General features: G+C 44.3%; 1 protein-coding gene and 1 long non-coding RNA gene across 2 annotated transcripts in view; one reads left to right on the top strand and one right to left on the bottom strand.

Moving 5' to 3' along the window:
• GALNT16 (polypeptide N-acetylgalactosaminyltransferase 16) overlaps positions 1-17,052 on the top strand; it is a 250,697-nt gene that overhangs the window by 189,151 nt on the left and 44,494 nt on the right. The window contains exons 7-8 of the mRNA XM_056547334.1: positions 2,032-2,119; positions 13,860-13,944. Of these exons, the coding sequence (XP_056403309.1) occupies positions 2,032-2,119; positions 13,860-13,944 (173 nt within the window). The remainder of the gene's footprint in view (positions 1-2,031; positions 2,120-13,859; positions 13,945-17,052) is intronic.
• On the bottom strand, positions 2,149-15,590 carry LOC130295966 (uncharacterized). Its single transcript, XR_008849076.1, has 3 exons — positions 14,924-15,590; positions 2,830-3,005; positions 2,149-2,464 (listed from the first exon to the last, which is right to left on the bottom strand). It is a non-coding gene; the product is annotated as an uncharacterized LOC130295966 (long non-coding RNA).

The raw sequence follows: 17,052 nt of genomic DNA, 5'->3' as shown, positions 1-17,052 counted from the left end.
TTTTCATTTTTTCCTCCTTGCCTTCTAAAATCATAGCTCTTTTATATTTTCATCTATAGACCCATAGGAAGGCTTGTATTTTGTGTGACCTATTGGCCTTCGTAATTACATCAATCATTTTACCTTAAAATGTATGTCGCAACCAAAAAAATATTGTTTATGTGGGAAAATTGAAAAGAAAACCGCAAGTTTGCAAATTTTGGAAGGTTTTGTTTACATGCTGTACACTTTATGGTAAAAATGGTACCCATGTTATATGCTTTTTAACTACTATGTACTATGTTTAAATTCACTCTTTTTTGACCACCCATAACTTTCAAATTTTTCTGTATACGGGGTTGTATGAGGGCTCATTTTTTGCGGCATGATCTGTACTTTTTATCGGTTCTACTTTTGCATATATGTAGGTTTTTAAAAGCTTTTTATTAATTTTATTTTGAATGTGACGTCACAAAAACACAGCAATTTTGGAAGACTTTTTCAAGTTTACGGCGTTCACCGTATATCATTAACATTATATTGGGATAGTACGGACATTTATGCACGTGGCGTTACCAAATATGTTTATAAAAAAAAATTACGCTTTTTGGGATAAAAAGGAGGCCATTTACATTTGTACTGGGGAGGATGGGCCTTTTCAATTTTTTTTTACTTTTTTTACAATTTTTTTTTTTTTACACTTTTATAGTTCCAATAAGGGAACTATTTATAGCAATCATCAGAATGCATATATTGAATAGTGCTATGCATAGGCATAGCACTGATCAGTATTTTTGGCAATCTTCTTCTCTGGTTTGCTCGATGTCTGACCAGAGCAGAAGACCCCGGGATGATGGCCGGAGCAGGTAAGGGGACCTCCGTCCGCCATGTTGGAGGATTGGATCCCCACGGCAGGGCGATAATCAATTTTAAGGACTGCAATGCCGCAGATGCCATGATCTGTATTGTTCATGGCATCTGAGGGGACATCAGCACGATCGCTCATGTCGGCTGTTACCGGCGGGTCCCTGGCTGCTGATAACAGCCTGGTACCTGCCATGCATCACGCGAGTCATGTATAGGACGTAAATGTGCGTCCTGGTGCGTTAAGTACCAGGGCATCAAAACGTACATTTACATCCTATGTCATTAAGGGGTTAAATCATCTTATGGTTAAAGTGTTACTGTTGTTAAAAACTACTCTTTATTCCATTTAATACTTTTGTAAAAACTAAGCATTTTCCTAATATATTTAAAAAAAAAATGTAATTGCTAAAGATGTGAAAAAAAGTGTTAAAAAAAATAGCCACTAGGGGTTTCTGTCTTTAATTTTGCAAACGAACCCTGAAAATCCAGCCTTTTTGGTCCATCAAAGAAAATGACCAAAATATCTGCCTCAGAGCACAGACAAGATTCAGACAGCTTGCAATCGTTAAGAATAGACTGCGAGCTGTGTGACATGCACAGTGACAAGCAATACAAGGTGCTAAACTATTATTTCTATGCCAAAAAAAATCTCTTTAGTCATTTTAGGAACTTATTTCTTGTGTATTTACACCATATAGGTCCCACATTGCTGCTTTGGGGTTATTAAAAGCATGCACAAAGCTCAGGACACAAAGCAAAGTCTTTATTTTGTTGCACAAAATGCAGGTTTTTCTTCTGTCCTTGCACCATATAGTTCCACATGGCTGCATTAGAGAGCATGCATTTAGGTAGAATGTTTTGCAAATGTAAAAATGTCTGTGCAGACCTCATGCCAGGAGAGAGGGAGGGGGGAGTAGAGGAGCTCATCATGCTCCAGGGGAAACACCACCAGCCTCTCAGAGAAATTCAGAAAGACTCATCACAGTAATACATAGATCAAAAGGTGTTTTACATATTTACAAATGCATATTATTATGCATACAGGTCTTAGGGCACATACTACACTGACTTAAGCATTTTTTTTTCTTACTAATGACAGTGACACTTTAAATTCTTAATGTGTTTTAATAGCAGGACCTTATAAGTATAATTTGGTATTCATTCTTATATTCCATATTTAAATAGGATCACACCTGTGTTGTTAGCCCAATCATTGATGTCATCAGTCTGGATAATTTTGCTTATCTTGCGGCTTCTGCAGATCTCAGAGGAGGTGAGTAAAAGTTCCCTTTCTATATCACTTTATGCCATAATTTTTATATTTTAACTCACCAGGAGTTTGGTTCAAAGCACAAAAAAAAGCTGTACAATTTTCTGTTATAGTTTTTTTTTCCGTGTTGCTCTCTGTGTTGGTTTCCACTGTGTCGGTGCCATGACATTGTGCTGGTGAAAAGGCACTGAACAGTCTGCACTGTGCTGGGGAATGGTTTTATAGTATAGTTCTATAAATGGCATGTGGATGGAGAAGAGATTTCTGATGCACTGTGTTTTTAAGGTCTTCCCAAACAGGCTGTTGCTATACTACAACCCTCATCATTCCCAGACAGCCAAAGGCTACCTGTTTGGGAAGACATTGCCAAAAGGATCAGAGCAACTAACATAGTAGCATCCACTTTACCTAGTATGGAGCACGAGAATATGACAATAAAAATAAAATCATGGTAGCTAAAAGTAAAAATACACATCACATATTTTAGCTGTGAAAAAAAATTAACAAACAACCTGTAAATCTAAGTTTATGAAAATCATAATTGAAACATTAACATATCTTACAAAAATGCATACATGTAATAATATATATGAACCAACAAGCCAAATTAAACCTGAAGAAGATAAATCAAATACATCAATCATTTATTTATCATTCATTCATGATTCATTCATGTTTTAATCTATCATTTCAAATCATACATTATATTTTACCTGGCTTCCATTGTTAATATTGTCTGTGGCTTTCTTTCAGGTCCTCATGTCCCTTTCCACTTTGGAAAATTGTTCTCATATTTAAAATAAAAAATTATTTTGTTTCAAAACATCGAAAATTTGCTCCCAACTTATTCCTGCTTTCCAACTGCATCACTGTTGTAGCTTTTATTTTCCTACCAAATTAATAAAAGCTGTCTTAGTGGAAAACTGTTAAAGTAGCTGAAAAGGTAAAAATACCAGAAAGCTGCAAAAATGCAGGGACATTTAGTGGCAGTTTTTCTGGCAGTTCTTTCAGCCCCAAAAAAACCTAGCTGTAGGGCTTATTCATAGGAGCGCATTTTGTTTAAAAAAAAATCTGCTGCAGACCCCATTGACTTCAAAGGGGTCTGTGGCAGAATTTCCGCAGTGGAGATTCCACTACTGAAAATCCGCTGCTTACAGCCGGCAGAGAGCCCGGCCCTTTCAAACTCGCAGTGGTTTATTTTTACTGTAAGCAGGATGTGTATCATTCCATACATGAATATGGCTTTTTGGCTAACAGTCTGCAACTTTGGCCTTGCTAAATGTGATACAGACCCTACTCACTTTAGTCTGCGGAAACCGTATGGGCCTGGCATCCACTCCTTACACCAACTTGAAGAAATGCTGCCTGAATCTATTGCATGCTATAAAATAATGAAAAAAAATACAAAAAAGAGGCCTTACTTTAGCTATTTCTATATCCCTTTGCTGTTTCTCATATTACAGACATTGCTTTGTGCAATACTATTACTGATGGCCTTTTATGAATGTCGCCTTCTACAAATTCACAACGGATGCAAACTTTTAGGAAAGGCTTTTATAATTTCACACGACAGGATGCAGTCCAGAGCTATACTGCAATAATCGACAAAGAGCCTTATTCTGAAGAGTAATTTCATATTCTCTTGGTTTGGAACTTATTAAAGTCTGAGAACACAAGAGCCAGGCCAGAGCTAAAGGCTTAAATCCTATATGACAGTTGAAGAAAGTAGGGTTATAAAATCCGAAATCTCTGTAATACTGAATTATAGAGGAGATGCAACCAACTACATTTAGGTTGAAATCTATACAAAATAGGTCAAAGCACCAAAAAAAGGGGGGAGGGAGATATGCTCATAGATGTATAGGGTCCTGTGGTAAACACTCTAAATATGAAACCAAAAGAAAAAGAAACCAATTGAGAACGGACCATGTATAAACTAAAATGAATTTTATTTAGAATAATATAAAGACATATAATGATTACACACACAGCGTGGACAAACAAAAGTGGGAACCAGGGAGCAGGGGGAGATAAAAAGAAGATAACAATAGTATATATAGTGTCCAAGTGTGCTAAACAATTTAAAGTGCCAGCAGCGTGCCCTAAATAAATAGGACCAATATGTTAAAAACGCACACAAAACGGATCACAGAGAAAACCAGATGTAGTAGTGGCATAAAACAGTAACACTCCCTCCGCTCCCCAGTTACCCACCAGACCTCCAACGCGTTTCACCCAACGGGGCTTTATCCAGGAGTGATAAAGCCCCGTTGGGTGAAACGCGTTGGAGGTCTGGTGGGTAACTGGGGAGCGGAGGGAGTGTTACTGTTTTATGCCACTACTACATCTGGTTTTCTCTGTGATCCGTTTTGTGTGCGTTTTTAACATATTGGTCCTATTTATTTATGGCACGCTGCTGGCACTTTAAATTGTTTAGCACACTTGGACACTATATATACTATTGTTATCTTCTTTTTATCTCCCCCTGCTCCCTGGTTCCTGTCACGATGCCGGCTGGCAGGAAGTGGATCCTCTGTGCCAGAGAGGGATTGGCGTGGACCGTGCTAGTGGATCGGTTCTAAGTCACTACTGGTTTTCACCAGAGCCCGCCGCAAAGCGGGATGGTCTTGCTGCGGCGGTAGTGACCAGGTTGTATCCACTAGCAACGGCTCAACCTCTCTGGCTGCTGAAGATAGGCGCGGTACAAGGGAGTAGACAGAAGCAAGGTCGGACGTAGCAGAAGGTCGGGGCAGGCAGCAAGGATCGTAGTCAGGGGCAACGGCAGGAGGTCTGGAACACAGGCTAGGAACACACAAGGAAACGCTTTCACTGGCACGATGGCAACAAGATCCGGCAAGGGAGTGCAGGGGAAGTGAGGTGATATAGGGAAGTGCACAGGTGAACATACTAATTGGAACCACTGCGCCAATCAGCGGCGCAGTGGCCCTTTAAATCGCAAAGACCCGGCGCGCGCGCGCCCTAGGGAGCGGGGCCGCGCGCGCCGGGACAGGACCGACGGAGAGCGAGTCAGGTACGGGAGCCGGGGTGCGCATCGCGAGCGGGCGCTACCCGCATCGCGAATCGCATCCCGGCTGGAGGCGGTATCGCAGCGCCCCGGGTCAGTGGATCTGACCGGAGCGCTGCAGTGAGGAGAGTGTAGCGAGCGCTCCGGGGAGGAGCGGGGACCCGGAGCGCTCGGCGTAACAGTACCCCCCCCCTTGGGTCTCCCCCTCTTCTTAGAGCCTGAGAACCTGAGGAGCAGACTTTTGTCTAGGATATTGTCCTCAGGTTCCCAGGATCTCTCTTCTGGACCACAACCCTCCCAATCAACTAAAAAAAAAGTTTTCCCTCTGACCTTTTTTGATGCCAGAATCTCTTTGACGGAGAAGATGTCCGAGGAGCCGGAAACAGGAGTGGGGGGAACAGATTTGGGAGAGAAACGGTTGATGATAAGTGGTTTAAGAAGAGAAACGTGAAAGGCATTAGGAATACGAAGAGAAGGAGGAAGAAGAAGTTTGTAAGAGACAGGATTAATCTGGCACAAAATTTTGAAAGGACCAAGATAGCGTGGTCCCAACTTGTAGCTAGGGACACGGAAGCGGACATATTTAGCGGAGAGCCATACCTTGTCTCCAGGGGAAAAAATGGGAGGAGCTCTTCTTTTCTTATCCGCGAACTTCTTCATGCGTGATGAAGCCTGTAAGAGAGAATTTTGGGTCTCTCTCCATATGATGGAAAGATCACGAGAAATTTCATCCACAGCGGGCAGACCAGAGGGCAAGGGGGTAGGGAGGGGGGGAAGAGGGTGACGGCCGTACACCACGAAAAATGGGGATTTGGAGGAAGATTCAGAGACTCTGAAGTTATACGAGAATTCGGCCCATGGTAGAAGATCTGCCCAATCATCCTGGCGGGAGGAAACAAAATGTCGTAAATAATCACCCAAGACCTGGTTAACTCTTTCTACTTGTCCATTGGATTGAGGATGATATGCAGAAGAAAAATTTAATTTAATCTTGAGTTGTTTACAGAGAGCCCTCCAGAATTTAGACACGAATTGGACGCCTCTATCCGAGACGATCTGCGTAGGCAACCCGTGAAGACGAAAAATGTGTACAAAAAATTGTTTAGCCAACTGAGGCGCTGAAGGAAGACCAGGAAGAGGGATGAAATGTGCCATTTTGGAGAATCGATCAACGACCACCCAAATAACAGTGTTGCCACGGGATGGGGGTAAGTCAGTAATAAAATCCATACCAAACAGAGACCAAGGCTGTTCGGGGACAGGCAGAGGATGAAGAAAACCAGCGGGCTTCTGGCGAGGAGTCTTATCCCGGGCACAGATAGTGCAGGCACGCACAAAGTCCACAACATCCGTCTCCAGAGTCGGCCACCAATAGAAGCGAGAGATGAGTTGCACAGATTTCTTGATGCCTGCATGACCTGCGAGATGGGAGGAGTGACCCCATTTGAGGATTCCGAGGCGTTGGCGTGGAGAAACGAAGGTCTTTCCTGGAGGAGTTTGCCTGATGGAGGCTGGAGAAGTGGAAATCAGGCAGTCAGGAGGAATGATGTGTTGCGGAGAGAGTTCAACTTCAGAAGCATCCGAGGAACGAGAGAGAGCATCGGCCCTAATGTTCTTATCGGCAGGCCGAAAGTGAATTTCAAAATTAAATCGGGCAAAGAACAGGGACCACCTGGCCTGGCGAGGATTCAGCCGTTGGGCAGACTGGAGGTAGGAGAGGTTCTTGTGGTCGGTGTAAATAATAACTGGAAATCTTGATCCCTCCAGCAGATGCCTCCATTCCTCAAGTGCTAATTTAATGGCTAGAAGCTCTCGATCCCCGATGGAGTAGTTCCTCTCCGCCGGAGAGAAGGTCCTAGAAAAAAAACCACAAGTAACAGCATGCCCGGAAGAATTCTTTTGTAGAAGGACAGCTCCAGCTCCCACTGAGGAGGCATCAACCTCCAATAGGAAGGGTTTAGATGGGTCAGGTCTGGAGAGCACAGGAGCCGAAGAAAAGGCAGACTTGAGCCGTTTAAAGGCGTCTTCCGCTTGAGGAGGCCAAGACTTGGGATCGGCATTTTTTTTGGTTAAAGCCACGATAGGAGCCACAACGGTAGAAAAATGTGGAATAAATTGCCTGTAATAATTGGCGAACCCCAAAAAACGTTGGATAGCACGGAGTCCGGAGGGGCGTGGCCAATCTAAAACGGCAGAGAGTTTGTCTGGATCCATTTGTAGTCCCTGGCCAGAGACCAAGTATCCTAGGAAAGGAAGAGATTGGCATTCAAACAGACATTTCTCTATTTTGGCATAGAGTTGATTATCACGAAGTCTCTGAAGAACCATACGGACATGCTGGCGGTGTTCTTCTAGATTGGCAGAAAAAATCAGGATATCGTCCAGATATACAACAACACAGGAGTATAAGAGATCACGAAAAATTTCATTAACAAAGTCTTGGAAGACGGCAGGGGCGTTGCACAGGCCAAAGGGCATGACCAGATACTCAAAGTGTCCATCTCTGGTGTTAAATGCCGTTTTCCATTCATCCCCCTCTCTGATGCGGATGAGATTATAAGCACCTCTTAAGTCCAGTTTGGTAAAGATGTGGGCACCTTGGAGGCGATCAAAGAGTTCAGAGATGAGGGGTAGGGGGTAGCGGTTCTTAACCGTGATTTTATTAAGACCGCGGTAGTCAATGCAAGGACGTAGAGAGCCATCTTTTTTGGACACAAAGAAAAATCCGGCTCCGGCAGGAGAGGAAGATTTACGGATAAAGCCCTTTTTTAAATTTTCCTGGACGTATTCAGACATGGCAAGAGTCTCTGGGGCGGACAGAGGATAAATTCTGCCCCGGGGTGGAGTAGTGCCCGGGAGGAGGTCGATAGGACAATCATAAGGCCTGTGAGGAGGTAGAGTCTCAGCTTGTTTTTTGCAAAAAACATCCGCAAAGTCCATATAGGCCTTAGGGAGACCGGTTACAGGAGGAACCACAGAGTCACGGCAAGGGTTACTGGGAACCGGTTTTAGGCAGTCCTTGGAACAAGAGGGCCCCCAACTCTTGATCTCCCCAGTGGACCAATCCAGGGTTGGGGAATGAAGTTGAAGCCAGGGAAGTCCAAGGAGAATTTCAGAAGTGCAATTGGGGAGGACCAAAAGTTCAATCCTCTCGTGATGAGGTCCGATGCACATTAGAAGGGGCTCCGTGCGAAAACGTATGGTACAGTCCAATCTTTCATTGTTTACACAATTGATGTAGAGGGGTCTGGCGAGACTGGTCACCGGGATGTTGAACCTGCTGACGAGAGAGGCCAAAATAAAATTTCCTGCAGATCCGGAGTCCAAGAAGGCCACAGCAGAGAAGGAGAAGGCAGAGGCAGACATCCGCACAGGCACAGTAAGACGTGGAGAAGCAGAGTAGACATCAAGGACTGTCTCACCTTTGTGCGGAGTCAGCGTACGTCTTTCCAGGCGGGGAGGACGGATAGGACAATCCTTCAGGAAGTGTTCGGTACTAGCACAGTACAGGCAGAGATTCTCCATGCGGCGTCGTGTCCTCTCTTGAGGTGTCAGGCGAGACCGGTCGACCTGCATAGCCTCCACGGCGGGAGGCACAGGAACAGATTGCAGGGGACCAGAGGAGAGAGGAGCCGGGGAGAAGAAACGCCTCGTGCGAACAGAGTCCATATCCTGGCGGAGCTCCTGACGCCTTTCGGAAAAACGCATGTCAATGCGAGTGGCTAGGTGAATGAGTTCATGTAGATTAGCAGGGATTTCTCGTGCGGCCAGAACATCTTTAATGTTGCTGGATAGGCCTTTTTTAAAGGTCGCGCAGAGGGCCTCATTATTCCAGGATAATTCTGAAGCAAGAGTACGGAATTGTACGGCATACTCGCCAACGGAAGAATTACCCTGGACCAGGTTCAACAGGGCAGTCTCAGCAGAAGAGGCTCGGGCAGGTTCCTCAAAGACACTTCGAATCTCCGAGAAGAAGGAGTGTACAGAGGCAGTGACGGGGTCATTGCGGTCCCAGAGCGGTGTGGCCCAAGACAGGGCTTTTCCAGACAGAAGGCTGACTACGAAAGCCACCTTAGACCTTTCAGTGGGAAACTGATCCGACATCATCTCCAGGTGCAGGGAACATTGGGAAAGAAAGCCACGGCAAAACTTAGAGTCCCCATCAAATTTATCCGGCAAGGATAGTCGTAGACCAGAAGCGGCCACTCGCTGCGGAGGAGGTGCAGGAGCTGGCGGAGGAGATGATTGCTGAAGCTGTGGTAGTAACTGCTGAAGCATAACGGTCAGTTGAGACAGCTGTTGGCCTTGTTGCGCTATCTGTTGCGACTGCTGGGCGACCACCGTGGTGAGGTCAGCGACAACTGGCAGAGGAACTTCAGCGGGATCCATGGCCGGATCTACTGTCACGATGCCGGCTGGCAGGTAGTGGATCCTCTGTGCCAGAGAGGGATTGGCGTGGACCGTGCTAGTGGATCGGTTCTAAGTCACTACTGGTTTTCACCAGAGCCCGCCGCAAAGCGGGATGGTCTTGCTGCGGCGGTAGTGACCAGGTCGTATCCACTAGCAACGGCTCAACCTCTCTGGCTGCTGAAGATAGGCGCGGTACAAGGGAGTAGACAGAAGCAAGGTCGGACGTAGCAGAAGGTCGGGGCAGGCAGCAAGGATCGTAGTCAGGGGCAACGGCAGGAGGTCTGGAACACAGGCTAGGAACACACAAGGAAACGCTTTCACTGGCACGATGGCAACAAGATCCGGCAAGGGAGTGCAGGGGAAGTGAGGTGATATAGGGAAGTGCACAGGTGAACATACTAATTGGAACCACTGCGCCAATCAGCGGCGCAGTGGCCCTTTAAATCGCAAAGACCCGGCGCGCGCGCGCCCTAGGGAGCGGGGCCGCGCGCGCCGGGACAGGACCGACGGAGAGCGAGTCAGGTACGGGAGCCAGGGTGCGCATCGCGAGCGGGCGCTACCCGCATCGCGAATCGCATCCCGGCTGGAGGCGGTATCGCAGCGCCCCGGGTCAGTGGATCTGACCGGAGCGCTGCAGTGAGGAGAGTGTAGCGAGCGCTCCGGGGAGGAGCGGGGACCCGGAGCGCTCGGCGTAACAGTTCCCACTTTTGTTTGTCCACGCTGTGTGTGTAATCATTATATGTCTTTATATTATTCTAAATAAAATTCATTTTAGTTTATACATGGTCCGTTCTCAATTGGTTTCTTTTTCTTTTGGTTTCATCTATACAAAATAGCTATATAACCTTCAATGAAACCCAACTCTCCTAGTCTCAGTGGCAGTATCAGAACGTTTCATCCCTGGGGTCTCTTTTGTTTTTATACAAATTGAATAGCTCCTGGAGAAGGTGTGGTGTCGTAATTGAGTTACCACCCCTAAATCCCCTCCTTAATCTAACATAGTCAGACAAAGAGTTTTAAACAAATAATAATTACACATGGCCAGGAGTGATCAAAATGAGGTGTATACTTAACTGTCAGTATTTTTTAGCCAAAACCAATAATGGTTCTAATTCTAAACACAGAAAAATTGCTTATATTGTTGTTGTAGATTTTGCCAGTTTCACTCCTGGTTTTGCCAAAAAAAAAAACTGACCAAAATACTATGTGTGAACCCAGCCATTTGAAGATTTGCTACATGCATGGGATTTTACTTGTGGTAGAATGGGAGAGAAGAGAGAGGTTAGAATCATATGTTTTCATTTAATTTCAGGATATTAAATTAGACATTTTCCTCTTTCTAATTTATGCATTGTTCAAATTAATAAAGTATTAATGATCTAAGATTGTAGTTGAGGTTATATATACATTGCTCTTTTATGGCTCTGTGAGCAGAACTTCTCCAATTATCCTAAAATGAAAAATACTGGCTTGTTTTTTTGGAATACAGTGACCCCCCCCGACCTACGATGGCCTTGACATATGATGAAATCGACATACGATGGCCTCTCAGAGGCCATCGCATGTCGATGTCAGCATCGACATACGATGCTTTATTATGTCGGGGCCATCGCATTAAGTGCTATCCGGCAGCGCCAAATGCTTAAGCTGCTGCCGGATAGCAGCTTAATGTTCCCTGTGTGGTGCGGTAAGTATTATTTACCCCTCCGCGATGCTCCGGGGTGCCCTCCGGGTCCAGCGCTGGTCTTCCGGTGTCTTCTCGGCCCTCTCCGATGACGTCAATACGCTGCTGCGCACGTCATCCAATAGGAATGGAGTACGCAGCGGTGTAATGACGTCGCTACGCAGGCCCAGTAAGGCCTTGCGGAAGACAGAAGAGGACCGGAGAAGACAGAAGAGGACCGGAGGAGACAGCAGAGGACCGGAGAAGACAGCAGAGAGCCCAGTGGAGGCCGGGTCACCATCGGGAGCGGCGGGGACACCATCTCGAGCGGCGGAGACAGGTGAGTATAACTTCCTATACTTTACATTGCACAGATCCCTCAACATATGATGGATTCGACAAACGATGGCTCGTTTGGAACGAATTACCATCGTATGTTGAGGGACCACTGTACTACGTGACAATTGTTAGCCTTGAGTGCTTTGCAATACAAGAGCTTAAAAGGGGTTGCCCAGTGAAAGAAACAACCTGTGTATAGTGTAATAAAGCAACTTATATAATTTACAACTTACTAATATATTTTTTTAGGCAGCAGAAAGCCCCTTCTGACGAGAACTACTGTGACTTAAAACGGGCTCCCTGCTGCCTATAGAATGAGTTATAAATCTAATGAGCTTGATCCCACTTCACATCACTGGTCTCATCCTGTGCTGACAGGAGGGGAGGAGTGAAGGAGTGAAGAGAGCTCTCTGCTTTTTTTTAATTTCTATTATAATTACTAGCTGAGTACCCGGTGTTGCTCAGTTTTTTCTTCCTATTCCTTGTTTTGGAGGAAAACCAACAGTGGAAGCTTTTGACTTCATATCCCATCCTCATATATTGTTGTCATATCCCAATCCCATATCCCGACCTCCTATCTTGACCTCCTATCCCGACCTCCTATCCCATCTTCCTATCCCATCTTCCTATCCTGACCTCCTATCCCGACCTCCTATCTCGACCTCCTATCCCGTCCTCCTATCCCGTCCTCCTATCCCGTCCTCCTATCCCGTCTTCCTTTCTCGACCTCCTATTCCATCCTCCTATCCCGTCCTCCTATCTCGACCTATCTCGACGTCCTATCTCAATCTCCTTTCTCGACCTCCTATCCCGTCCTCATATCCTGTCCTCATATCCCGTCCTCCTATCTCGACCTCCTATCACGACCTCCTTTCCCCTCCTCCTTTCCTGTCCTCAAATCTCGACCTCCTATCTCGACCTCCTGTCCTGACCTCCTGTCCTGACCTCCTGTCCCAACCTCCTGTCCCGTCCTCATATCCCGTCCTTATATTCGGTCCTCATATACCAACCTCCTATCTCGACCTTCTATCCCGACCTCATATCCTGTCCTCCTATCCCGACTTCCTATCCCGACCCGTAATATGTGTACCAGGTATTGAAATATCTCCAGTCGTACGGAAGTTATGTGGGAAAATACATTTTCCATTGATTTGCATGGGACTTTAAACAAAAACCCTGACCCTCACAAATGGGGGTAGTTAAGGGTTAAATTAACTATCCTATATTTTAAGTGGACATATAAGTAACATGTGACCAAGTATTATCGAAATATCTCCAGCCGTTTGGAAGTTATGCAGTAACATATATTTCCCCTAGACTTGTATTGGACTTTAAACAAAAACCCAGATCCTGGCAAATGGGGATGAGTAAGGGTTAAATTACCTATCCTATGTTTGTTGTTGACATATAAGTAATGTGTGTGCCAAGTTTCATGTTAATATCTTTAGCCGTTTGGACGTGATGCTGGGACATACATACACACACACACATTGAGTTTTATATATATATATAGATAATGTGTATCAACCCCTATGGTACTGTACCATTTTTTTTTTATATATCACACACTAAGGACACTATGTTATGGGAAATTACATTGCTTTTTATATTTGATCTACATTTATTACCATTCCAGTGATTGCTTGTGGACCTGAGGAAGCGCGTGCCAGCGCCGAAACGCATTGTCTGAAATCTCTTATTCTAATAAAATAGTCTAGTGCAACTGTGGCGTCCTGAGTTCCGTCTTTATTAGCAGAAGAGCTCCATTGATTCCCCATTTTTTCTGTTCACCCTGCCTCCATATTTCCGTACTCTTGGGGATACGGATAGGGGAAATTTAGCCGCATACTGTACATACCCACCCCACCACCCTCACAGTGTTTTGCTTGCTCTGTTGTACAATCCCAACAGGTCAGTGTGATACTCCAGGTGAGGTGGTGGGTCTTGTCCACTTTTTCCTGTCAAAACCACACCAGAGAACGCCCCTTTTTTTCTTTCTGCCTTTGCACTGCTTTCAGAGCCTGTGATATGTCACAGCTTACAAGGGAAAGTGCATAGTTCATATGGAAGATCTCTGCACTATGGCTAATAACATTATATTAACAAGTTGCTTTATTAACCTTTTTCACACGATGTACAGGTGGTCTTGCAGGACAATCCCTTTAAAAGTTTTTGGTTCTTTCTGGTCCTGATCCTTATTGTAGAGCGCAACATACAAGTCTAAAGTAGACTTTCTCCTTCAATAGCTACAATTTTATGTATAATGTCTACTGATTACAGTTGTGCATTTATTCTTACCTCGTTAGGTTTTGACTGGAGTCTTCACTTTAAGTGGGAACAGATTCCTATAGAACAAAAGATGTCCCGAACAGACCCAACTTCCTCAATACGGTGAGCGTTGCTTCCTTCCTTAGGGTATGTTCACTCAGGCAGTTGTTTAGAATTTCCCAATGCAGGTTTTTCTGCAGCAGACGCCATTAAAGTCCATTTAGTCTGGCACAGGTTTTCACGCAGTAGATCCTGCCCATGTGAGAACATGCCCTTAAAGGGAATTTGTCAGCTCTATATCATGCTCAGAGCTCAAGTGTCAAGAAGGCTGTGCTCAGCATTCATGCCTCCTCCCTGATGCACAGCTCCCTGCCTTAACTGATTGACGTGCAAGGCTCATTGCTGGAAGCTGAGCCCTCTACCTCAATCAGCTAAAGTGGTAATTTGCACCTAGACATCTTATCCCCTATCCAAAGGATAGGGAATAAGATGTCTGATCGCAGAGGGTTGCCGCCAGGCTTCCCCCCCCCCCCCCCCCCGCGATCTCTGGCGCGGCACCCCAGTCATCTGTGCACAGAGGGAAAACCACTCTGTATCGGATGATGGGTGACCACAGCTATTACGCCCCCTCCATTCATGTCTATGAGAGGAGGCGTGACGGCTATGTGCTAGCCATCATGCCCACTCCCATAGACATGAATAAAGGGGGCGTGGCGTGACATCACAAACACGTAAGTTCGAAGCTTGTGTTCAGAACACCGCGGCGCCAGCTTGGAGATCGCAGGGGGTGCAGCTTTGCACTGCCTCCTTCATACTTGAGCTTTCAACATGATATAGACTTGACAGATTCCTTTAGACAAATTTATGGGTACATTCTGAGATATATACATACACTAAATGTTGTTGTTCATTCATAGTTTTTATGTAATATGTGATGGAATTAAGCTATTTACGGTAACTACCAGGACGCCTGTGCTTTGCTTTCTTTACAGGGGGGGGGGGGGGGGTGCTCAGCTTAGAAATGTATAATATGTATGATTTCATTAATATATTATTCATATTTTACTGGGGGTGTGGTAAAAATAAACAAGGTGATACTCACCTTCCCTGGTTTCCTAAAGCTCCCACTGTGAACACTGTTTGTTCCTGCTTCTGATAAAGCAGACGATTCCGGAAGGATGATGGGACTTAGCGCCAAGAGAGCTTCCACACCAAAGTAGTGAGAAACGAAACATCAGGTTTATTACCCAGCATGCAACATGTTTCATGGCAACACTATAGAGCACTTTCTGCTTTTATTGTTGTTCCTGCTTCTGGATACACATGCAAAAAAAATCAGCAGTGCTTCTAATCTTGTATCATCAATGCACCAATATAAAAAAAAAAAATCTGTCACTCTACTGATGGCTCACTCACCTGATATAGTTGTGTCCTAATATAGGTACAGCTAACAGAAGCCAGCACGGAGAGTAACTGCTGCTCTGTGATCATCCCATAAAATCCAAGTAGATTGAGGGGTCTTCTAAAACAATACTCCAGATTTCACCTAGGCACTGCTTCTCTCACTCCCACTTCACAGGCAAATAGGACTTCAAGCTTTTTATATAACAAGTAACAAATGTACAACACGTTTCGGCATGAAGGTCCTTCCACATACACAGTAAACACACTTTAATGTATCAAATTAATACATTTAGTAAATTTCAGTGATTTAAGGGATCAAAACATAAATTAAATTAACAAAATTGCATGAAACTTATGAAATTGTAAAGAACACATAAACATTTAAAGGGGTATTCCAGGAAAAAACTTTTTTTATATATATATATATATATATATCAACTGGCTCCAGAAAGTTAAACAGATTTGTAAATTACTTCTATTAAAAAATCTTAATCCTTTTAATAATTATCAGCTGCTGAAGTTGAGTTGTTTTCTGTCTGGCAACAGTGCTCTCTGCTGACATCTCTGCTTGTCTCGGGAACTGCACAGAGTAGAATAGGTTTGCTATGGGGATTTTCTTCTAAACTGGGCGGTTCCCGAGACAGGTGTCATCAGAGAGCACTTAGACAGAAAAGAACAACTCAACTTCAGAAGCTCATAGGTACTGAAAAGGATTAAGATTTTTAATAGAAGTAATTTACAAATCTGTTAAACTTTCTAGAGCCAGTTAATATATATATAAAAAAATTTTTTTCCTGGATAACCCCTTTAAATACAGTGGTCCCTCAAGTTACAATATTAATTGGTTCCAAGGCAACCATTGTATGTTGAAACCATTGTTGAGACCATAACTCTATGTAAACATGGTAATTGGTTCTAAAGCCCCCAAAATGTCATCCAAAAACAGGAAAAAGTGAGGATTAAAGGGGTACTCTTTTTTTTTTTTTTTTTTTTTATCAACTGGTGCCAGAGAGTTGAACAGATTTGTGAATTACTTCTATTAAAAAATCTTAATCATTCCAGTACTTATCCGCTGCTGTATACTACAGAGGAAATTCTTTTCTTTTTGAATTTCTTTTCTGTCTGACCACAGTGCTCTCTGCTGACACTTCTGTCCATTACAGGAACTGTCCAGAGCAGGAGCAAATCCTCATAAGCAAACCTCTCCTGCGCTGGACAGTTCCTGACATGGACAGAGATGTCAGCACTGTGGAGAGCCCTGTGGTCAGACAGAAAATAACTTCAGAAAGAAATACAACTTCCTCTGTAGTATACAGCAGCTGATAAGTACTGGAAGGATTGATATTTTTAAATAGAAGTAATTTACAAATCTGTTTAACTTTCTGTAGCCAGTTGATTAAAAAAAAAGTTTTTCCACCAGAGTACCCCTTTAAACAAAAATAAGTAGATAACTAATACAGAGAATGTAAGTCCTTACATTTAAAAGTAAGAAAGAGCTGCTGGGAGCTGTAAATCACTGTCTGTCTATGTAGAGGACAGGAGCTTCTCCAGGGTCCTGTACAGTACATACAATGTCCTAAAAAATTAAAATGGAGCCTCCCTTACATGGTGTCCAAAGGAGCAGCTAACCGTGGCACAGGTAAAGAGTAGTACAGAACAGGTTATACCTTCCTGTACTGTAGGGTGCACTACCAGACAGAATTCAGTGCATGCGCTTCAGGAATACAGGTGTTTTAACAGTAAAATGCCCATTTTGATTGGTCAGTTCTTCCAGCCAGTCACGTTTCACAGATCTGGACTATCCATAGTATTGTATGTTGAGTCTGG

The sequence above is a fragment of the Hyla sarda genome, chromosome 11 (genome assembly GCF_029499605.1).
Source record: "Hyla sarda isolate aHylSar1 chromosome 11, aHylSar1.hap1, whole genome shotgun sequence".
NCBI classification, from domain to species: domain Eukaryota; kingdom Metazoa; phylum Chordata; class Amphibia; order Anura; family Hylidae; genus Hyla; species Hyla sarda.
The sequence above is the reverse complement of the archived record's forward strand: the minus strand, read 5'-3'. Positions and strand labels throughout refer to the sequence as shown.